The 19,275-nt window shown below is 46.3% G+C and overlaps 1 protein-coding gene across 1 annotated transcript in view; it reads left to right on the top strand.

The window, feature by feature from the left end:
• LOC142583153 (uncharacterized) overlaps window positions 1–19,275 on the top strand; it is a 249,991-nt gene that overhangs the window by 12,045 nt on the left and 218,671 nt on the right. Inside the window, exons 4-9 of the mRNA XM_075693498.1 lie at window positions 247–313; window positions 9,679–9,897; window positions 10,365–10,480; window positions 10,888–10,997; window positions 18,793–18,897; window positions 19,007–19,064. Of these exons, the coding sequence (XP_075549613.1) occupies window positions 247–313; window positions 9,679–9,897; window positions 10,365–10,480; window positions 10,888–10,997; window positions 18,793–18,897; window positions 19,007–19,064 (675 nt within the window). The remainder of the gene's footprint in view (window positions 1–246; window positions 314–9,678; window positions 9,898–10,364; window positions 10,481–10,887; window positions 10,998–18,792; window positions 18,898–19,006; window positions 19,065–19,275) is intronic.

The raw sequence follows: 19,275 nt of genomic DNA, 5'->3' as shown, positions 1-19,275 counted from the left end.
CTCCAGTTGGTGCTGGAGATTTATGTTTGGTGTGCCCTGAAACGGCTAGCTTGATGCGTTTTTCCTGCAATGCCTTCGATCTTTGCTTCTAACAACCCGTGTTTGCTGAAGTCAGGCCACTAGAGATATGTGTTGTTTGGGTCAACAGTGGGGGTATAAAAGCTGGTAGTTGTTTGTCTCTTAATTAAACATGTTCCTCATTGGCAGGCATGTGATTATTTGTTCTGTTGCTTCTATTTACTGCAGCACATTATGATCAACCTGGTCATGGAGAATCTCCGCATGAGAAGCAAGACGAGATGTCACCAGAAGGGTGAGTGCCATGCACTAAGGCACGCACTACAATATTAAAATAGAAAAAGAGCAACAATCTCGTTGCTTTGATGCTGAATTTGCTGCTTACTTGTTTCCTATGCAGTCCTGCTAGAATTCAGACTTGTATGTAATGAATTACATGTAACTAATTAATTGTAATCAACTACGTATTTACCGTATTTACTCGCATAACGATCACACTCGCATAATGATTGCATCCCTGAATTTTGTCGTCAAAATTTGATTTTTTTATTTCCCCTGTAATGATCGCACCCTGAACTTTCCGCAGCGATATGTCGTGTGCCAAGTCTAGCTAATAATGATCGCGCTTACCATCTGTCGAATGCTATGCGAACAACTCTTTAAGACAAACCAAGCTGTCTGCACACACCAAACATTCTTAAGCACATGCCCCGTTTCATTCCTTGCATCGCTTTCCGCGCTTATATGAAAAAAAGAGGTACAATCAAACTTGCCTTTATTATGTGTAGGCTTTATAATGGTAGTGGTCAACAACAACAGAAAAGGTGCCTTTCGGTTCTGTCATCTGCACTCGTGGGCACTCAAGAAATTACGAGCGGCAGCAATAGTAGCCACGTTTACACTGATACGTTAGAAGTGTACCCTATTCGTACATCGACACTTGTAACACAGCTAAGATATTTGCCCACCCTTAGCGGAAACATGCCGTATTAGGATAGTAGTTTCCGCAGCATGCCGGCCTTGTGTTTCTGTGTCACTGGCAGCTAAGCGCGCCCATCTGTTTCTGTCCCCTCAAAGTGGACATGGCTACGTTATTGCCGCAAACTTGCCAATATTAACGATATGATTCATTACCGATACGGAGGAAACTGTTTCAATGCACGTAATATACTTATAGAGAAGAAAAAAAAAGCGTGTTCGGCTTGCTCCACCGACCGCCATTTTTGTTTTGGTGTCCTGCACTACACACAGCGGCAGCCACCTATTTGTTGACCTGTTGTCATCCTGCAGCAAACGCTGGATGAAAAAACACTTTTTTTTCTTTTCGCAAAAAATTTAGCCCGCGTAATGATCGCACCCCTGAATTTGCGTCAATTTTTTTTACAAGAAAGTGCGATCATTATGCGAGTAAATACGGTAGTTAGTTATGTAAATAATCTATTACTTTGTTTTGTGTGGTAACATTCACTGTAATTCAGTCACCTTTTTCAGTAACAAATTGCATGTAACCAGTTACATTATTGACAAAACAAGTCTGTAACAGGTGACGCAGCATGGAGCATGGAAAACACACGAAAGTGAAACTATCTGTGAAGGTGATCAACAGAGAATACTGCTCTAACACGCATGGCTAGCACGAAAGCATACCCGGAAATCCAACCAATTAGCCATTGAGAGGCCTGCAGATTCTATAAGACATGTGCGTTCACGCTTGCAGTTCGGAGCTTTGTTTACACGCAAGTACACAATACTTCTCAAGCACGTGCCATTGAGTTTCTGGTTTTGCACGGATCATACTGTCGTGTCGACATTGCTGACTGCCACCTCGGACAAGGGCGATGCCAAAGATTCTGCCGTGCTTGTGCCCACATTGGTGCATGTGCTGCATTGCATCGATAACATCAAGAAATTCGTCTGTGCATGCGATGCCGGTGTAGGTGACCTCCTTGCAGACATCGCTGCACTTGAGAAAGACAGCTCTTGCGGCGTAGCTCAAAGAAAGTCCATACGAAATTGACAAGTTTTTGCAAATTCTGTGAATGGTAAAAGAACGTTTTAGCACGCCGACTGGCGAAGATCGCGGTACACTGTATGCTAAATCTCTCCAGTAAAGTGCGATTGGCACCTGCAGTGCAGTATTCTTTTCGAATTTACTTTCTGGGCGGTTTTGGTTTCTGAGTTATGCAAACTATTAGTTTGCAGCTTAAATATAAGCTCCTCACAATTCTTGTGTGTGACATAACTTTTGTTGGTTGGATTACAGTCACTGATGGATTTTTCGGACTCCAAAAATTCGAACATGCCCGATTATTCGGTCTGCTTTGCGGCACCGCCATTCTCCCCATAGACCATAATGTATAACAACTGCCGAAAGTTCGGACACCGTGCAACCTCTCATCTGATTTTTCGGACACTCCTTGAGCCAACTCGATCGAGAGCACCATGCACCGACTCTGATTGGTGCATAGTTCGACTTGCTGAGCGCCATTTTTGTTTTGAACGGAGCCTCCTTGCTGACCCACGAAGTGGCGCTACTGCAAATCCCCACTCATCATCATCGTTTCTGCCTGGTTCATGGCTACAGCAGTTTCGATCTCAGCTTAGTAAGCCATGTCAAGACAATCCAGCAGCTGATTTGTTTCTTCGTGCACGACGCTGCGAGTAGGCCACGTTTTTCATTTGTGCGACTGGTGTCGCCGTGACAGCGTGGTGATGTTTGCATTGTGTGCTGTGTCGAGGTTGCGGTGATCCAATGTGGCATACGGAAACATCGCGTCAAGTGTCTAATCGCGGCGACAGTGCCCGCGCAGACTGCGCTGGGGAATGCCGGCAAGCGGGTGCCGTGAGGCCTAGGATTTGTCGCCTTCCGATGTGCTCCCTACTGACACCGACAATGTTCTGCCGAGACCTGCGCAGTGGTTGCAATGCAATTCTGGACACCGTCTCATTTGACAGTTTCACAGGTGCTGACACTTCTGTACTGACATGCGCAGAACTCTACGACGGCGAGATCATTCGTCAGGTTTCTGCTGCATCACCGGACGATGACTCCGAGTTGGAAGATGACGCACCATGTGCTACGCTGCCGTCACATGCGGAGCGTGTACAGGCAGTGACTGTGCTTTCAGCCGCCTTTAGTGACCGTACGACCCTCTCCGAGATTCAGGCTTATCTGATTGCGCGTAAAGAAACACCGTGCAACGGCGCATTCACAATTTCTTTAAGCCTACTGCCGAGCCCGAATAACTGCGTGGAAATAAAGAATTTCATTCTTTCTTCTTAATCTGCTTTTTCGGACACCTGTTTATTTTGACATTTTGGCAGTCCCCGTGAGGTCCGAATAAACGGTCGGCGACTGTATACGATGCCCGGATTAGACGATATGTTCGCATGGTTCTGAGAAACATAACTGTGAGTCGGCCTAGTTGGAACAGATTCATCTTAAAACTTTTTATACGCAAACAATCAGGAACGAAAAATAGGAGCAACACAAGGACGACCGCTTTTCCTTGTGTTCGTCGTCGTAGCGCTCGTCCGTGTGTTGCTCCTATTCTTTGTCCCTGATTGTTTGCGCACAAAAAGTTCTGAGAAAGTTGTATTATAGGGATTCCTCTGGACAGTCGAATCCACTTATAACAATATTCCAGTGTCATGAAAATTCCATGGTTATAAATGGGTTGAATGGGAAAAAAAAGATCAAAACGAGGGATGGCATAGCTTTTCCGAGAAAACTATAAAGGCAGGTTGGCCAGTTCTCCTCCCCACCACCTTTCTCCATCTGGCTTCTTATTGTGCTGACTTGTTTGACTCTGCTTCCTGCGCGCTCCAATTGCATGTGCAGTCGCGTGTTGTTAACAAGCCACTGCTATCGGCGTTCAAAAATGGCACTGCTATAGCGAAGCAAGGTTTGGGTATGGGCTAGTTGGTATTCCATTGTTTCAGACAGGTGCCAAAAGAAAGACGAAAAAGGTACCTTGTCTATGTATGCGCTGTAAGTGATGTTTGAAACACTGCTATAACAACTGCAAAGAGGGGTCACGGGCGGCATGTGACATATGAGCTCTGCCCAGACATCGCTTTGGTGGCCCCAAAAGGCGACGTTTAAAAAATATGGGAAGGTTGTTGGGGCAGCATCTCAGCTTGAGAAATCCAGAGGAAATGCTGGGACGAGATTGCCACAAGCATCTTGTCACATACTTGCGAGTGGCTTGCAGGAGAAAACCGCATGTCCGTCAGCCTTGCTTGCTTTACGCGAAGCTTGCCGACATCTTTTTCCAAGGCATCCAGGTGCTCCGTGTAGTGAAGCGGAAGGTCCCTCGCTCAGTCTGTGCGATTCAGCCCCCATGAGGGACTGAATCAACTACAAGACCTCCCGCAGGGACAGTGTTGAGACAGCCTGCCCTACTGCATCAGCACTGCCGTCATGGCCGTCACTGTCGCTATCCGATGCAAACACGTTCACGACGATCGCCTCATCACTTTGAAGCACTTTGTTTCCAAATCTATAGCAATGCACTTTCATTTCACTGGCAACATCGTGCATTGCCAATGATCAGCGGGTGGATCGTCCATGTTCCATTTCGGTAGTGAGCCAAACGAGGCTGATAAACTATGTGGCTAGGAACGACTTGACGCAACAAACAAAGACGAGCACGAGCGACTTAATCATCATCATCATCATCATCATCAGCCTGGTTACGCCCACTGCAGGGCAAAGGCCTCTCCCATACTTCTCCAACAACCCCGGTCATGTACTAATTGTGGCCATGCCGTCCCTGCAAACTTCTTAATCTCATCCGCCCACCTAACTGTCTGCCGCCCCCTGCTACGCTTCCCTTTCCTTGAGATCCAGTCCGTAACCCTTAATGACCATCGGTTATCTTCCCTCCTCATTACATGTCCTGCCCATGCCCATTTCTTTTTCTTGATTTCAACTAAGATGTCATTAACTCGCGTTTGTTCCCTCACCCAATCTGCTCTTTTCTTATCCCTTAACGTTACACCTATCATTCTTCTTTCCATAGCTCGTTGTGTCGTCCTCAATTTGAGTAGAACCCTTTTCGTAAGCCTCCAGGTTTCTGCCCCGTAGGTGAGTACTGGTAAGACACAGCTATTATATACTTTTCTCTTGAGGGATAACGGCAACCTGCTGTTCATGATTTGGGACTGCCTGCCAAACGCACTCCAGCCCATTCTTATTCTTCTGATTGTTTCCGTCTCATGATCCGGATCCGCCGTCACTACCTGCCCTAAGTAGATGTATTCCCTTACGACTTCCAGTGCCTCGCTGCCTATTGTAAATTGCTGTTCTCTCCCGAGACTGTTAAGCATTACTTTAGTTTTCTGCATATTAATTTTTAGACCCACTCTTCTGCTTTGCCTCTCCAGGTCAGTGAGCATGCATTGCAATTGGTCCCCTGAGTTACTAAGCAAGGCAATATCATCAGCGAATCGCAAGTTATTAAGGTATTCTCCATTAACTTTTATCCCCAATTCTTCCCAATCCAGTTCTCTGAATACCTCCTGTAAACACGCTGTGAATAGCATTGGAGATATCGTATCTCCCTGCCTGACGCCTTTCTTTATTGGGATTTTGTTGCTTGCTTTATGGAGGACTACGGTGGCTGTGGAGCCGCTATAGATATCTTCCAGTATTTTTACATATGGCTCATCTACACCCTGATTCCGTAATGCCTCCATGACTGCTGAGGTTTCGACTGAATCAAACGCTTTCTCGTAATCAATGAAAGCTATATATAAGGGTTGGTTATATTCTGCACATTTCTCTACCACTTGATTGATAGTGTGAATATGGTCTATTGTTGAGTAGCCTTTACGGAATCCTGCCTGGTCCTTTGGTTGACAGAAGTGTAAGGTGTTCCTGATTCTATTTGCAATTACCTTAGTAAATACTTTGTAGGCAACGGACAGTAAGCTGATCGGTCTATAATTTTTCAAGTCTTTGGTGTCCCCTTTCTTATGGATTAGGATTATGTTAGCGTTCTTCCAAGATTCCGGTACGCTCGAGGTCATGAGGCATTGCGTATACAGGGTGGCCAGTTTCTCTAGAACAATCTGTCCACCATCCTTCAACAAATCTGCTGTTACCTGATCCTCCCCAGCTGCCTTCCCCCTTTGCATATCTCCTAAGGCTTTCTTTACTTCTTCCGGCGTTACCTTCGGGATTTCGAATTCCTCTAGACTATTTTCTCTTCCAGTATCGTCGTGGGTGCCACTGGTACTGTATAAATCTCTAAAGAACTCATCAGCCACTTGAACTATCTCATCCATATTAGTAATGATATTGCCGGCTTTGTCTCTTAACGCATACATCTGATTCTTGCCAATTCCTAGTTTCTTCTTCACTGTTTTTAGGCTTCCTCCGCTCCTGAGAGCATGTTCAATTCTATCCATATTATACTTCCTTATGTCAGCTGTCTTATGCTTGTTGATTAACTTCGAAAGTTCTGCCAGTTCTATTCTAGCTGTAGGGTTAGCTGTAGGGAGCGACTTAATACGTTTGAATAATTGTGCAGAATGAGGGCCCAGCAAGCAATCTGCGAGCAGCACTGGCAGCGTTGTCAGCGCAGTTGGGTCGACGGCAGAGATGCACGCGAGGCTGGCATGCATCTCTCATGGAAGAGCTGTCCAACCCAGACGACACACCGACAGAACCACGGAACTACACTGAAACTCTACAACCTTACAGAGATAGCAGGAGACACTTCCCCCCACTACATAACTCCCTTAACCCAGAAGATGCCGTCGCGTGGCGACAGCTTCAAACTAATTCCTTTCTCTGTCTCTTTTATCTTCACGTATTCCACACCACGCAATAACCCTCTTACTGTCCCCTCCTACCGTGGAACAAAGCCTACAGTATGTCATTGCACCTGGGTGTGCCCACACCTTCTGGGTTACTCCCCTGTTCCTTCACCTTCCTCCTGGGAGACTGCTGACCAGCTTAGACCTGCAAGAGCAGCGACGGCTGATTTGGCAGGTACGTGGAGTGGTGCGAGCCAATGGGGCCCTGAACTAAGGGCTCCACCCTACGAGGAAGGCTCCCCAACTCACTAGAAATAAATGTTTTCTCTCTCTCATGGAGAGAAGCGTGTGGCGGCAGTTGCGGTGGCAGGTGATGGTGCAGCGGCTCGCATTTCATTTTTTTTTTCTTTTCAAGGATTTCGCATTCCATTACCTTTCGGCACAGACACCCAGCAGCCAGACTTCATCGTTATAACTGATAATGCGGCAAGGGGACGTCGTAGTAAGTGGGTTATTTCCCCATAGAAAACATATAAAAGTTAACGGTGCGGCACCTTTTCATTGTTATAACCTATACATTGTTAAAACCACTATTGTTATAAGTGGGTTCGGATATATTTGTTTCCTCATCCTAGTGCTCCACCAGATGTTGGCTGACGATTTGAACTGGCGCTGCCATGGCTCGATTGCGGTGGCCACTTCGGTCGTTGATGCCAAGAAATTATCCACAGACAGTTTTTTTCAGCTTTTCATTGTCCCTATCAGGAGTGCCGTCTCTAAGCTCCAAACAATAGCAAGGCACTGCGCTTAATAACGGACCCAGAGCGAGCATCATGGCATCAAGTAACTATGATCTTGTGTGCAAGGGGATCTGATGTTACAACAGTACTGTTACTGTTATCCTTACAAGAAAATGAGGGAAGATAGCCAATGAAAATTTTGAAAAGCAGTTGATAGAAAGTGATAAACATGTGAACAGCTGCAGAGAACACACTGATAGAACCAAGCCAGCTTTTTTTTTTTACTGTATTTGTGTGATGTTATAGTAAAGGTTGGGTGGAAAGTAATGTCAAGTATGTGGTGTCTCAAACATGCTCTTGGAACTTAATAATGACAACACAGTAACGCAAACAATCAAAACAGCATTACACCTTTCATACACTAATGCCTGCTAGCCAAATTACTACCCATAGAATGTGCTGATGGGCAGGCGACAAATTGAGGAAGTCTGGTTCATCACGACCGGATAGCGAGAGAATATGTGCGCTGCCATGCTGGACACCAACGCCTAATCGTTTGCATGTACGGTCACACAGACGGTGGCACATTGGAACGATTGTGTTCATCCATTCTGGTGTCCTGCTCCTAAGCCTTTCACAGGACAGTCTCACGAACACTGGGTAAGCGTACAAAACGTCTGTTCCGCTTGCCGACCCCAAGCCAAGGAGGAAGAGCCCACTCCCCTTTGCGCCCCATTTCTTCTGATGTGCTGCAACCACACTGACCTGCTATGCAGCTATACAGAGAAGCTGGATTACAGGAGACGCGAAAGCCATATGGGGAAAACGACATCAGGGGATGCGTGAGAGTCGAGCATCCCCACATGTAATGAATGATTGCGTTTTAGTACCGTATTTACATGACTGTAAGTCGACTCAAATGTAAGTCAACCCCCCCCCCCCCCATATCGCAAGTAACAGAAAAAAAGAAAAGAAAGAAAGAAGAGCGAACCCGCGGGTGCATTCCATAACGAAAATTTATTAGTAGCTGGCATGGTTACTGGACTACTACTCCTCGCTAGTGCTGCCATCGTCATTGCTGCTACGGTCCCACAGCACGTCGCCGTCCAGAGAAATTCTGCATTTGCACACATAAGTGCATTTGCATACATACATAAATCCATGCTGAAAACGCCCAACCCCACAGAGACGTCAGGGGGGCTTTTTTGACATGTCTGGTTGGCGTAAGTTTGCGGTCCTCGGCCACCAGCCACTCGTACTCACGGTGGAGCAGGTCCTTAAAAGGTGAAGATCCAGGCTTGTCTCATGACCATGCCACACGTCACTCGCAGGGACCGATCACGCATTTCGGCGACATACGTTGCAAGCTTGGCCTTCAGCTCCGGAAAGCGTCCCAACTTAGGCCCGCGTAAACCTCTTCGCTTGCTGTCATAAGGGAAAATTTTGCTTCGCTGCCGTCGTCACTCTCGCACCACCCATTAAGCAACATCAAACTTGCGGCCCATTGTGCAGTTATTTGTTCAGCGTAAAGGATGGCAGCCCTCTTTTACACCGCTGTGAATGAGCGCCAAATGTTTAGTGGACTCGGAGCACTCGTGACGACTGAGGAAGCACGGAAGTAGCACGTGGCCGGCAGTCAGATTGAACACATGAAACTAAAGAGCTACAGGGAAAGAGAAACGCGAGCCGCGAGCGGCGTCTGCTCTTCCACGAACTATCGATACTCCCCGCAAGTGCCGCTGTTCTGAGGGTGCCGTTGGAAATGGAACAGCAGCACTTCCATGAACTATTGACACCCCCAGGTGAGTGCTGTGTGCGCTGTAAAACTCTAAAAAAATGTTGAAAGACCCTTCCGAAAAGCGAAAAAAACACACAGGATAGCAGAAAGCTACGGGTGGGGCCATAGGGAAGACATAAAATCGGAACTATGTTGTAGCTCCCCTGATATCTCGTTGGTCTCGCTTTTTCTTGTGGTGCCATGTTTGGTTTCGACTGCAAGTCGACCCCCCCCCACTTCACATTTTCAAATTTTAAAAAAGAGGTCCACTTACAATCGTGTAAATATGGTATTTGCTCAGTTGCTTTTACGGCCTACTGTGCATACATGCATGTGCCGTGCTACAATGGCCTTTTTTTTTCTTTCTAAAAAATGCAGATCTGAGCGTGTGTGTGCACTTTGCAACCTGGGCGAGAGCAGCTCCATGGGTCAGGGCAAGCTGGTGCGCTTCGAGCCCACCCTAGGCTTCCAGCCATTCCGCAGGGCGGCCAAGCTGGTGCAGCGGGGGGCCTTGTCCACCGAGGATCGCACCCCCACCTTGCAAGGGAGCACCACGCCCCCTGTGCGCCGAGGTGGAAAGGGGCTCCGGCTGTCCAGGTACGCATCGTCTTCTGCAATCTCTGCAGTGGATCAGTTGGCTGTGGCATTCTGCTGCTGAGTACGAGGGAAGGGCAGCTCTCTGCAACCAGAATGCAACCAGGGCAGCTCTCTGGCTGCCCTGGTTGCATTCTAAATCACACTAAAGGGCACACTAAAGCAAAAAATTAATTGAGCGACATTAGTAAATTTCACTTTTACAGTACCAAATAAAAGCCGCTCTTATGTGAGAGGAGGCTTAATAAACCAGAAAAGAAAGTAAACCAGAAAATAGAGTTTTAAAGGAACACTGTATCAGTCTAAACTGCTCTGGTGTTTTTATTTACTGTCTCTTTATGGCGTGATACATAAGAAAAAAAGGATGATGTGAGCAGTCTCTTGTTCTTGTTAGGCATACCATGTTTTGAAGCTTTTCATAGACAGTTGCGCTGGTGTCATCTTGGTGTTTTTTTTTTTTTGTATTGCAGGGGGAAGCCTCTCTCTCGACTGTCTGCCGAGTTCAAGCCTCCAAATAGCTCTGAAGAGATGCTGACAGTGGGCTTTGCAGAAGAACCTGATGTTGGGGCAATATTTGAGCCTTCAGGTATGGGAATACTACCGACCTCCCCATAAAGCAAGACTTGAGAGCGCGCTTTTGCTGAAATAACATATAGCTGAGTTGAGATGCTGGGCTGGTGTAATGCATGAATTCCTTTTGCTTGATTCTATTCCTTATCCAACATTAACAACGGTGATAAGATTGGTGATATGCAGGTGGAATGCTGATTGGACCATTGACAGTGCGCAAAGCTTTAATAGGAGAAAAGCAAGCTTTGTTTATGTGCACAGCTAAAATCTAAACGAATAATTTGTTGAAAATGTACCAAATCAATAGTGCAGTTGTGAAGAGAGATTATAGGTTGACATTGTAACTGCTCCGTAGTGTCTCGTGGTGCATTTTGCCACGTCATTGTAGCGTTCATGTGCAGCAGTCATGGTGTTCTCTTTCAGGCCATACGTATGTTCACCGAAACTGTGCCGCATGGTCGGAAGGTGTTTGCCCAGGAGAAGATGACAGCCTCATTCACGTTGACAAAGCTGTGTTCTATGGAATGTCTCAGGTATGAGTTGGCTTTAATTAAGGTTGAATTGTTCATTTTCAAAGTGGTATTTATTTTGTGCTCTTGATGATGGTGTGTTCACCCATGATGTGCCAGAAAGCAGTCGTGTCGTCACCTGGGATTCACGGGCTTCAATCTTGGGTGCTTAAAACCTGAACACGTCGTCATTGATTTCTCATGGTTTCTGTTATTGGGTCAGCTACATTTGTTTGGGGTGTTGAGTGACCCTCGGAAAGGTTAAATCTTTTCCAAAGAAAGAGCCCTGGAGAGCAAGCTTGAGTGTCTTGCACATTCAAGTATTCTGGACAGAGCACCAGGTTTCACCTATTTCACCTAGAGTCGATTGATTTTTACAAAATACAGTCGACTCTTTACAACGGACCCTGATAAGCTGTCGAAATATGTCCGTTTTATCTGAAGTCCGTAATATCCTAAACGTCTCACTTCCGAAACTTTAGTCGCAATGTGTAACAACGTTATTGCAAAGAGTGAATGACGAACGTCCAAAGTAAAAAACAAACAAAAAGACAGTTTCACCTGAGAGGCGAAGTATCAAATTAGTAGACAGCTATGCGATAAGGATAGTAGTTTTATCGGCTGTATAAAGTAGTCAACATTCGCTTACTAACTAAATGAACAAGCACAGCGTCACGCGTGAATAGGTAAACATGAACATACCTTGCTCGACGACCACAGAAAGTTGCTTTCAATACGTTGGAGTGAGGAAGTGCGGTAGCAGCACTGAGCGAATTGACCATCGTGCTGTCTGTCGCCCCAATGCGAACTAAATGTAGAAAGCACAGTGCATACCAAGCTACTGGCACTGGGTGCGCTTTGTCCACATTGCAGATCGCTTTCAAGATGTGGCAGCCGTGCCATAAGCAGCAGCCGCCGAAGTAGACCCCCCCCCACTCTCCCTCGCCTCCTCCTCATACCTTGTGCGCGAAAGAAGATTGCACGCTTCCGCCCTGCCTTCAACGCATGTGCATGTTATTGAGCCGCGATCGTCGGCTGACCCTTGTGAGTCAGTTGTCAGCCTGTGTCGACACGGCAAAAATCCATTTTATACGCCCGATTTTGACAAAAATTGCCTCTAATTTCATATGCTGTAGCCAATCATCCGTTAAAAGTGAACTTCATTGCATTAACCCTTTGAGGGTCGATTTTTTTCGACATATGCGACCGCCTAGGGTCGATTTTTTAATTGAAGATTTCAATACTACTTAGGGACTTATTTCGAAAAGAATTCACCACAATTTTTCTAGGGTGACCGAAAAACGAGAAAAACATATCTTGTGTTGGTATATATGTACTCTTCATTCATGAATAAGAACAATAAAAAAGGAAATAAACTTATAAGAATTAAAAATTTGATGCATTTTTATACACATAGTTCAAGGCCTTGAAAATGCGCACACGAGAATATTTCACAAGACTCAAATGTTTCTGCTCTTACACTAATATCTATTATGTACATCCATAGCGTAATCGAACTGCGTAGGTGCGTGCACTCAAGAAAACTGTGTGGTTGTGTGCCTGTCAAAAAAGCAAAATGTGTGACAAGCTTCCGCTAATCTTCATCTTATTGCCAACCAGAGGCAATTAGTTTTCGTGAGTGTCAAAAAAAAAGAAGCAGCAGAAATGCATGCACGGTTGCATCCTTCCTATGCGCACCCCTGTGAGCACTGAACAAGCGAGAAAGAGGCCCTTTGAGCGATTAGTAACGAAATATCCATCAGTTTTGCAAGCGCAAGAAGCCGAAACCGCCCGCGAAAACAAAACCTGAACTGCCACCCACCCGCACGCGCCAATGCGCGAGCGGTGCTATATAGACGCGCGGGAGCGAACTAGCGCTAAAACAAACCATGCAACGAAAACCGAGAGAGGGAGGCACGCGAAAACAATTCCCTGTATTCCCACATAGTGGCAGCACATGACAGAAAAGAAAAAGTTAGGAAATGGGCGCGCTTTTTAAACGTGCGGACGGCACCGTAAATATATGGCATCGACCATTTTCGGACTTGTTCGCGGCACCGTATGTTTACGTCATTGACCCTCAAAGGGTTAATAAAATAGGTAGAGCAATCTAACGTTGAAATATGGTCCATTATATCTGAAAGTCTGTTGTACGCGGGCACTTTGTAACGAGAATAGACTGTAGTGCTCAGCTACATCACTGGAAGTCCAAAAATTTCAACAAACGATTATCCATCCAAATTTTTCAATTCCAGCAATGGCACCAGCTATTTCACTCAATACTGGCAATGTCAGCCTTGATGCTACAGCATAGCAGTGGATAATTTGCTAGACAGGCACGGTGGCCCTCTTCAATTGTGACTCCCTGACAGTCCCCGACTGCTTGGGACTGCTGTGCTGCATTCGATTTTGCTCGGACAGCTTCAGAAGCTCTGCCCACTAGCCCGAGAGTTGCGAGAAGGTCGTTCATTTTTTCACAGACCATATGTTTTGGACTGCCCGGAGTCTGTCAGAGCTGTCAGATTTTTGCTCAGACAAGGGCAAATAACTAGCAGGCAACATATGAAAAAGATGTGTACAGTGTCTGCCGCCACATTATGAAAGATGCAATGTGCTTCTGCGTACTTTGCACCTTTCATCAGATGGCAAATATTGTATACTCAACTATATCACGTGTCGTACATCAGTGCTTTGTGTGCGATCATGTGGCCTTTTCATGAGCTGTGTAATTCTGCAGCTTTAGTTTTCGTGTTTTATTTAGGAGACAAGCGCAGTGATGGGGTGGTACATGCTTGCTTTTGTTTATGTGTTTCGCAAAATCTGTCGTGCTCACTACTGTATGTGTAGTTGTAAACAAATGGATTTCGCCTTTCAGATGAGTGAAATGGGAGTGCAAGGAAGCATACCCTTCTTCATAGCATGTGGCGGTTTCTCTATGGTAGCTGGGATGGTGTACAATCAAAGCTTCTCCTACAGTAAAACCTCGTTAAACCGTACCCGCTTAAACAGTAGTTTCGTTTTAAAAGTAGTAAAGTCAAATCCCCGACTCAGTGGCCATTGAACATAATGTGTTTCGTATCCGCATAAACCCTACCAGCTTACTGCGTACGCATCGGTTAAAACGTAGCGTTTGAACTTTTCGTCGTGCAAACACGGCACTGCGCCGTCTCCATCGGGCGGCCCGGCAGAACAACACGCCTCTGAGATCGGAACAACGCCCTCCAAGCGCCCTGTGCGTTTGCGCGTGAAGCCACATTAACATCAACATCATTTCGACGCGGTGCCAGAGAGCTGGCGTCGTGCAAGCGAGGACTCGCGTCGTTCCGAAGCTAGGATAAAAAAGACGCTGGGTGCTCAGCATAGAAGAAAAATTAGACATCGTCTGTGCTATCGAACGTGACAAGAAGAAGTCGGCGCTGACACGCAACAGGGATCTGCTGTTGACTACAGTGTGTGGCATTTGGAATGCAAAGAAGTTGCTCGGCAGCGCTGCTGCGACCGCGAAGATATGTCGGCTACAAGGTTCGACTTTTCGCCATCATTGCCTCCGTTGTTGCCGAAGTGTCGACTAGCGACAGTGACGAGGACTACACGGAAAGCGATAGCACGGGCGATTCAGGTCCAACAGTGGCATAAGCTGCGCGTTTCAGCCTCATGAATGCAATCGTCGCAACGACAATAGGGGTGTGATAACGTAACTCTATTCCAAATGAAAATTATTCCAAACTCCGGCACTCGTAATGAAAAAGGCGCCCCCGGGACTTCTGCAGCACTACTGCGCACGTGCACGGTGAATACGTAACACCAAAGAGGAATCTGCCATGCGAGTGTTTGCCGAGAAGAGGGGGCTGGCTGAAAAGCTGGCACGCAGCTTCAGTAAGTTTGAGGCCACTGTCGTCGGCGTGCTGCCGCAGCATCAAACGAAAATAACGCTTTTGTCGCGCGAAGTGAATAAATACTGCATGTTTTTTTTCCTTTCATCGCGCTCTCTGAGTTCCGTTTTCGACAGGTAAGTGGGCGATCTCATGCTATTCGGTTAAACAGTACTACCGTTTAGTATGTACCTTTCCCGAGCTCCGGCCAACTACGGTTTAACGAGGTTTCACTGTATTACTCTTCACATATGTTCATCCCTTCTGTCGCCAAGTTCAGGCACTTGTTTTTGTTTATGTGCAGGACTAGTAGACAGTGTATATGTGCTCTGTCCAAGACACACCTTTCGTAGATGGTATCATTAGCTTTAAGGATGTTGCCGGGCGCTTTCTACATGAACAGCGACGTTGTATGATTACGATTCCCATGTTGTATGGGAATTCTGCTTAAGTTTCCCAGGCATGAAGAGCGAGAGCACGATGTAAACTGTGCTTTGCAAACACATTGTATGCGTTCAGGCTGCGATTCCACTATGTGAACGTTATGGTTGTGTCAGCGACACGGCCCCCAAAGCTGTAATATCTCGGTGGCTACGATAATGAATTTGCTGAGTAGTGGTGCTATCCACAAGCAGCTACGAGCAAACGGGCATTGATCTTGATGAGGAACTATGGATAATATGTAGACAAGTGACATATTTATTTTTTCACGATGCTCTGAGCACCAAACCACGCCTACCGACAATACAGCTACTGCTGTAGGCACAGTGCGCCACACACAGTGCCTTCATTCTGAAGAAGTGTCAGACGTTCAAAAGTTCATATTATTTTTTGCAAACAAATGTCACAAGTCATTTGTACCACAGAATGGTCTTCGATATACTGATTGCTAAGAGCAAGGCTAAGCCTAAATCCCCATTTCAGTTGGCATGCAGCGGTGCCCCTAATATACATCGAAATGCTTGTTTTCGTTTTTTTTTTTTTTTTGCAGAACCAACACAGTGTGATGGCACACCAGCCTGTATCGAAACTGTGCTGACACTTGCACGAATGAACCATAAATAATGCATGAATGCACTTCACGTCTCTATTACAATCTGCCAAGGTCTTCATCTGTCCACAACGAGAGTCGGCCAGGCACTCGCAGCTTGATAGGGCAATGGCTATCTGCTTGCAGAACTTCACAGTTGATTCCCGCTCACGTGTTATAAGCTGCGCTTGCGAGCATGAATTAAAAGTTATCGGCAAGGCCACCACGAGCCCACAAGTCATACAATGATGAGTCTCGTGTGCCACTGCTGCAAGGACCTCTTGTTGCTTGCAGACTACCGAAGTGCAAATGTAGTATGCAGTGGCTTCATTAAATACAAAATGCAATGAAAAGTTAATTCTTTAAATTGATAAATTGTGGATGTTAATAGGGAAAAACGGCATAGTGTCAAATTTGTTCTGACTGTTCCGCAAACCCTAAGATGCTGTTCGTGGAACCTCCGAGTTCCATGGAACTCAGTTTGAGAACCCTTGCTCTAGAGCACATGTTTTTGTTCTTTGGAGAGGGCTAGTTATTTGCTGTTCTTTTCAGATCTTGCTTCTTGGCAGTTCACTCTTTCTTGCTCTGCCGTCAAGGCATACCGTAAAAACCGGACTATAGGTCGGACCGGAATATAGGTCGATCCCCCAACTAACGAATTCTAAAAATGAAAAAAAAATTTTTTTTTTCAATGGCAAAAAGTACCGAAAGACAACCTTACCTTGAAACAAATGCGACTCATGCACAATAGTGACAGTATTTATTTAAATGCTGCTCGCATGTGCACCTGGCCAATGTTGAACAGTATCGCGCGGCCATCGACTCGCATGCTTGTCAGCACCTTATTAACGGCGCTGAGCGGCGAAACAAACGAGATAAGCGCATGTGTACACATGCGCTTACTTTCGCTACTTCGCCGCTCTGAGCCGTGACGATAAGGTGCTGACAAACACGCGGGTCGATGGTCGCGCGATACTGTTAAAAATTGGCCGGGTGTACAGTACACAGAAGGGCACAAAGTGCGCAAGCGCTACTCCGAATCAGAGCAACGCCTTTGATCAGAGTGGTCCGAACTAGAGTCGGATGACGAGTGCTTCTCGCTGCCCAGTCCAGAGGCGCACGCGATCTCTACCGCTTTCAAATGGGTGCATTCAGCTGTCACAGGCAACTATCTTACACGCAGCTCCTGGACGAACTCCGCAACCATGTCTTCCACTTCTGCGGTCCGCTGCGGTCCGCACACGAAATGATGTTTTCTGTTGGTTTGCTGCTTCTGCCTCCGCCAGTACTGAATGCTCTTTTCGGATACTCCAAATTCGCACTGTGCCGCGAGGTTGCCATGGGCTTCCCGTGGGCTTCCGCGCACTCAATCGCCTTTTTCTTGAAGGTGACGGTGAATTGCCGTTGGCTTCTGCTCATTTTGAAACAAAATGTGAAAAAGCAGCCTTTAACCAACATAACTTTGGGACAATGTAAACGCAAATTGGCGGTGCCACAATGTCACCACGCCGCGCTGCTGCTGATGGCGATGGCGGCTCTTTACTTCATCTGCCCATTGTTGCAAGACTTCCGTAGTTTTTTCCGCCAATGTCCGGTATATAAAACGAGGGTCGACTTTTCGCCATGGTCTTTTGAAAAAAAGTTCGACCTATATTCCGGTTTTTACGGTAGATGTAATTAAAGGTTCCAGATGGTGCATCATGTCCTGCTGGCTGCACGTAGCAACCTTTATTGTGTTCAAGCTCCACAGGAGCATTTAGTTTTCCTGTAGCATATTTGGACTCGCAATTTGTAATTGTAATAGACCGATTTCATGTCGAGTTTCACTAAGCCGCTAAGCGTACTGTCTGCCACACTTGTCTGTCGCGGCAGTTCAATAGTCCCATGTCCCCATGTCGAATATGTCGTCGAGCAGCACTGGTCTTTCTCATTGCCACGTATAGCTGCGCACAAGCAGCGGCTCACTATCACACTTCACCACTGACCTCTCTCTCCTGAACGTGCCGAGCTTGGCGGGGCCTCTGACATCTCTCCCTGGCGCAGTCTTGAGCTCATGCGCAAACCTGCATGAGTTGCGCCACGCTGTGCGAAAGATTAGTGCGTCCACTCCTCTCTTTCTCAATGGCGCGCCGTGCAGGTAGCTGCAGGTGGGCCTGGCCTCCGAGATTTCCCCGGCGCAATCTCGGGGGTCACACCCAGACCATGCATTCACTTCTCCCTCTATCAGTGACGCGCCGCACGGGCTGGCAGCTGGGTGCGATCTCCATGATAGCATTGGCGCTGATACAATTTCCGAAGCCATGAGCTGAAGTTTGCCTGCCTCCTCGATCACATAGCAGAGTTCTGTGTTGTGCGTTGAGTGCTGCTCGACTGCAACGAGCCAAGTGGAAAGCGAAGGTGAAAGACAGCCACAATGAAACAGAAGCCAGCTATCTAAAAGCTGTCGCGTCAGATGCTGAAAAGTTGTGTGTTGCCCACGCTGAAGATTCTTTTGATGTTTTATTCAAATTGCATTGCATGTGTGGCCATGTAGTGGTTCTGCGGGCCGCAAAGCCGTCTTCTTATTTCCGTGTTTACAATTGTGCACTCTGTTGGGCATATATTGCAGAAGTGGCAATACTGCATGTAATGAATTAATTTCGGTTCTCCCATCGTTGTTATAACAAGGTTCGAGTGTACTAACTTCAAACAATAGTAGTTGAAAGTTATTGCCCTGTCTATGCTCATGCCCTCTTCTATATTCTCATCTTATTTGCGCTACACTAGTATTCTCAAAGCGACGAGTGATATTCGATGTAAGTGTGTTAGGTGAAGGAGAGGGTGTAGCTCTGAGCTCAAAGTGAAGATTTATTGCATTGAATGCCTGTAATGTGTGTATTTCTAAATTTTCCTAAGTGTTTCTTCATTTATTTTGCAGATTTGTAGTGGGTGTCAAAAGTATGGAGCAAGTATTCGGTGCCACTTACCAGACTGTGGCATGATCTTTCATTTCCCTTGTGCAGCAGCCTATGGTTGTTTTCAAGTAAGTATGGCCTGTTTCTTTCTTTCTTTTTACTTTTTATACATGTGGTCATGCATTGCACTGTGCAAAATATTTTCTCATGTCTGTGTGAACTCATTCTTCCCTTCAGGACATGAAGGCCCTGATACTTCTCTGCCCGTCCCATGCTGACAAAGCCGTGTCCTACGGTGCGTATTGCAGTAGATTTGTGACTTCGGGCGTTCAGAGTAATATTTTTAGAGGGAGGTATCTATTGATGGACAAAATAAGGAAAAAAGGAAGGTCTGTTGCATGAAAACAGGCATTGTGTGCATCAGGAAGGTGGCTCCTGATGCGTGTTGTGTGTATGTGTGTTTATGTGTGTGCATGCATTTTGCATTGTTTTGTTTTGACTTTTCA

This window comes from Dermacentor variabilis, chromosome 5 (assembly GCF_050947875.1).
Source record: "Dermacentor variabilis isolate Ectoservices chromosome 5, ASM5094787v1, whole genome shotgun sequence".
Lineage (NCBI taxonomy): Eukaryota > Metazoa > Arthropoda > Arachnida > Ixodida > Ixodidae > Dermacentor > Dermacentor variabilis.
This window is presented reverse-complemented; position numbering and strand designations above follow the sequence as displayed.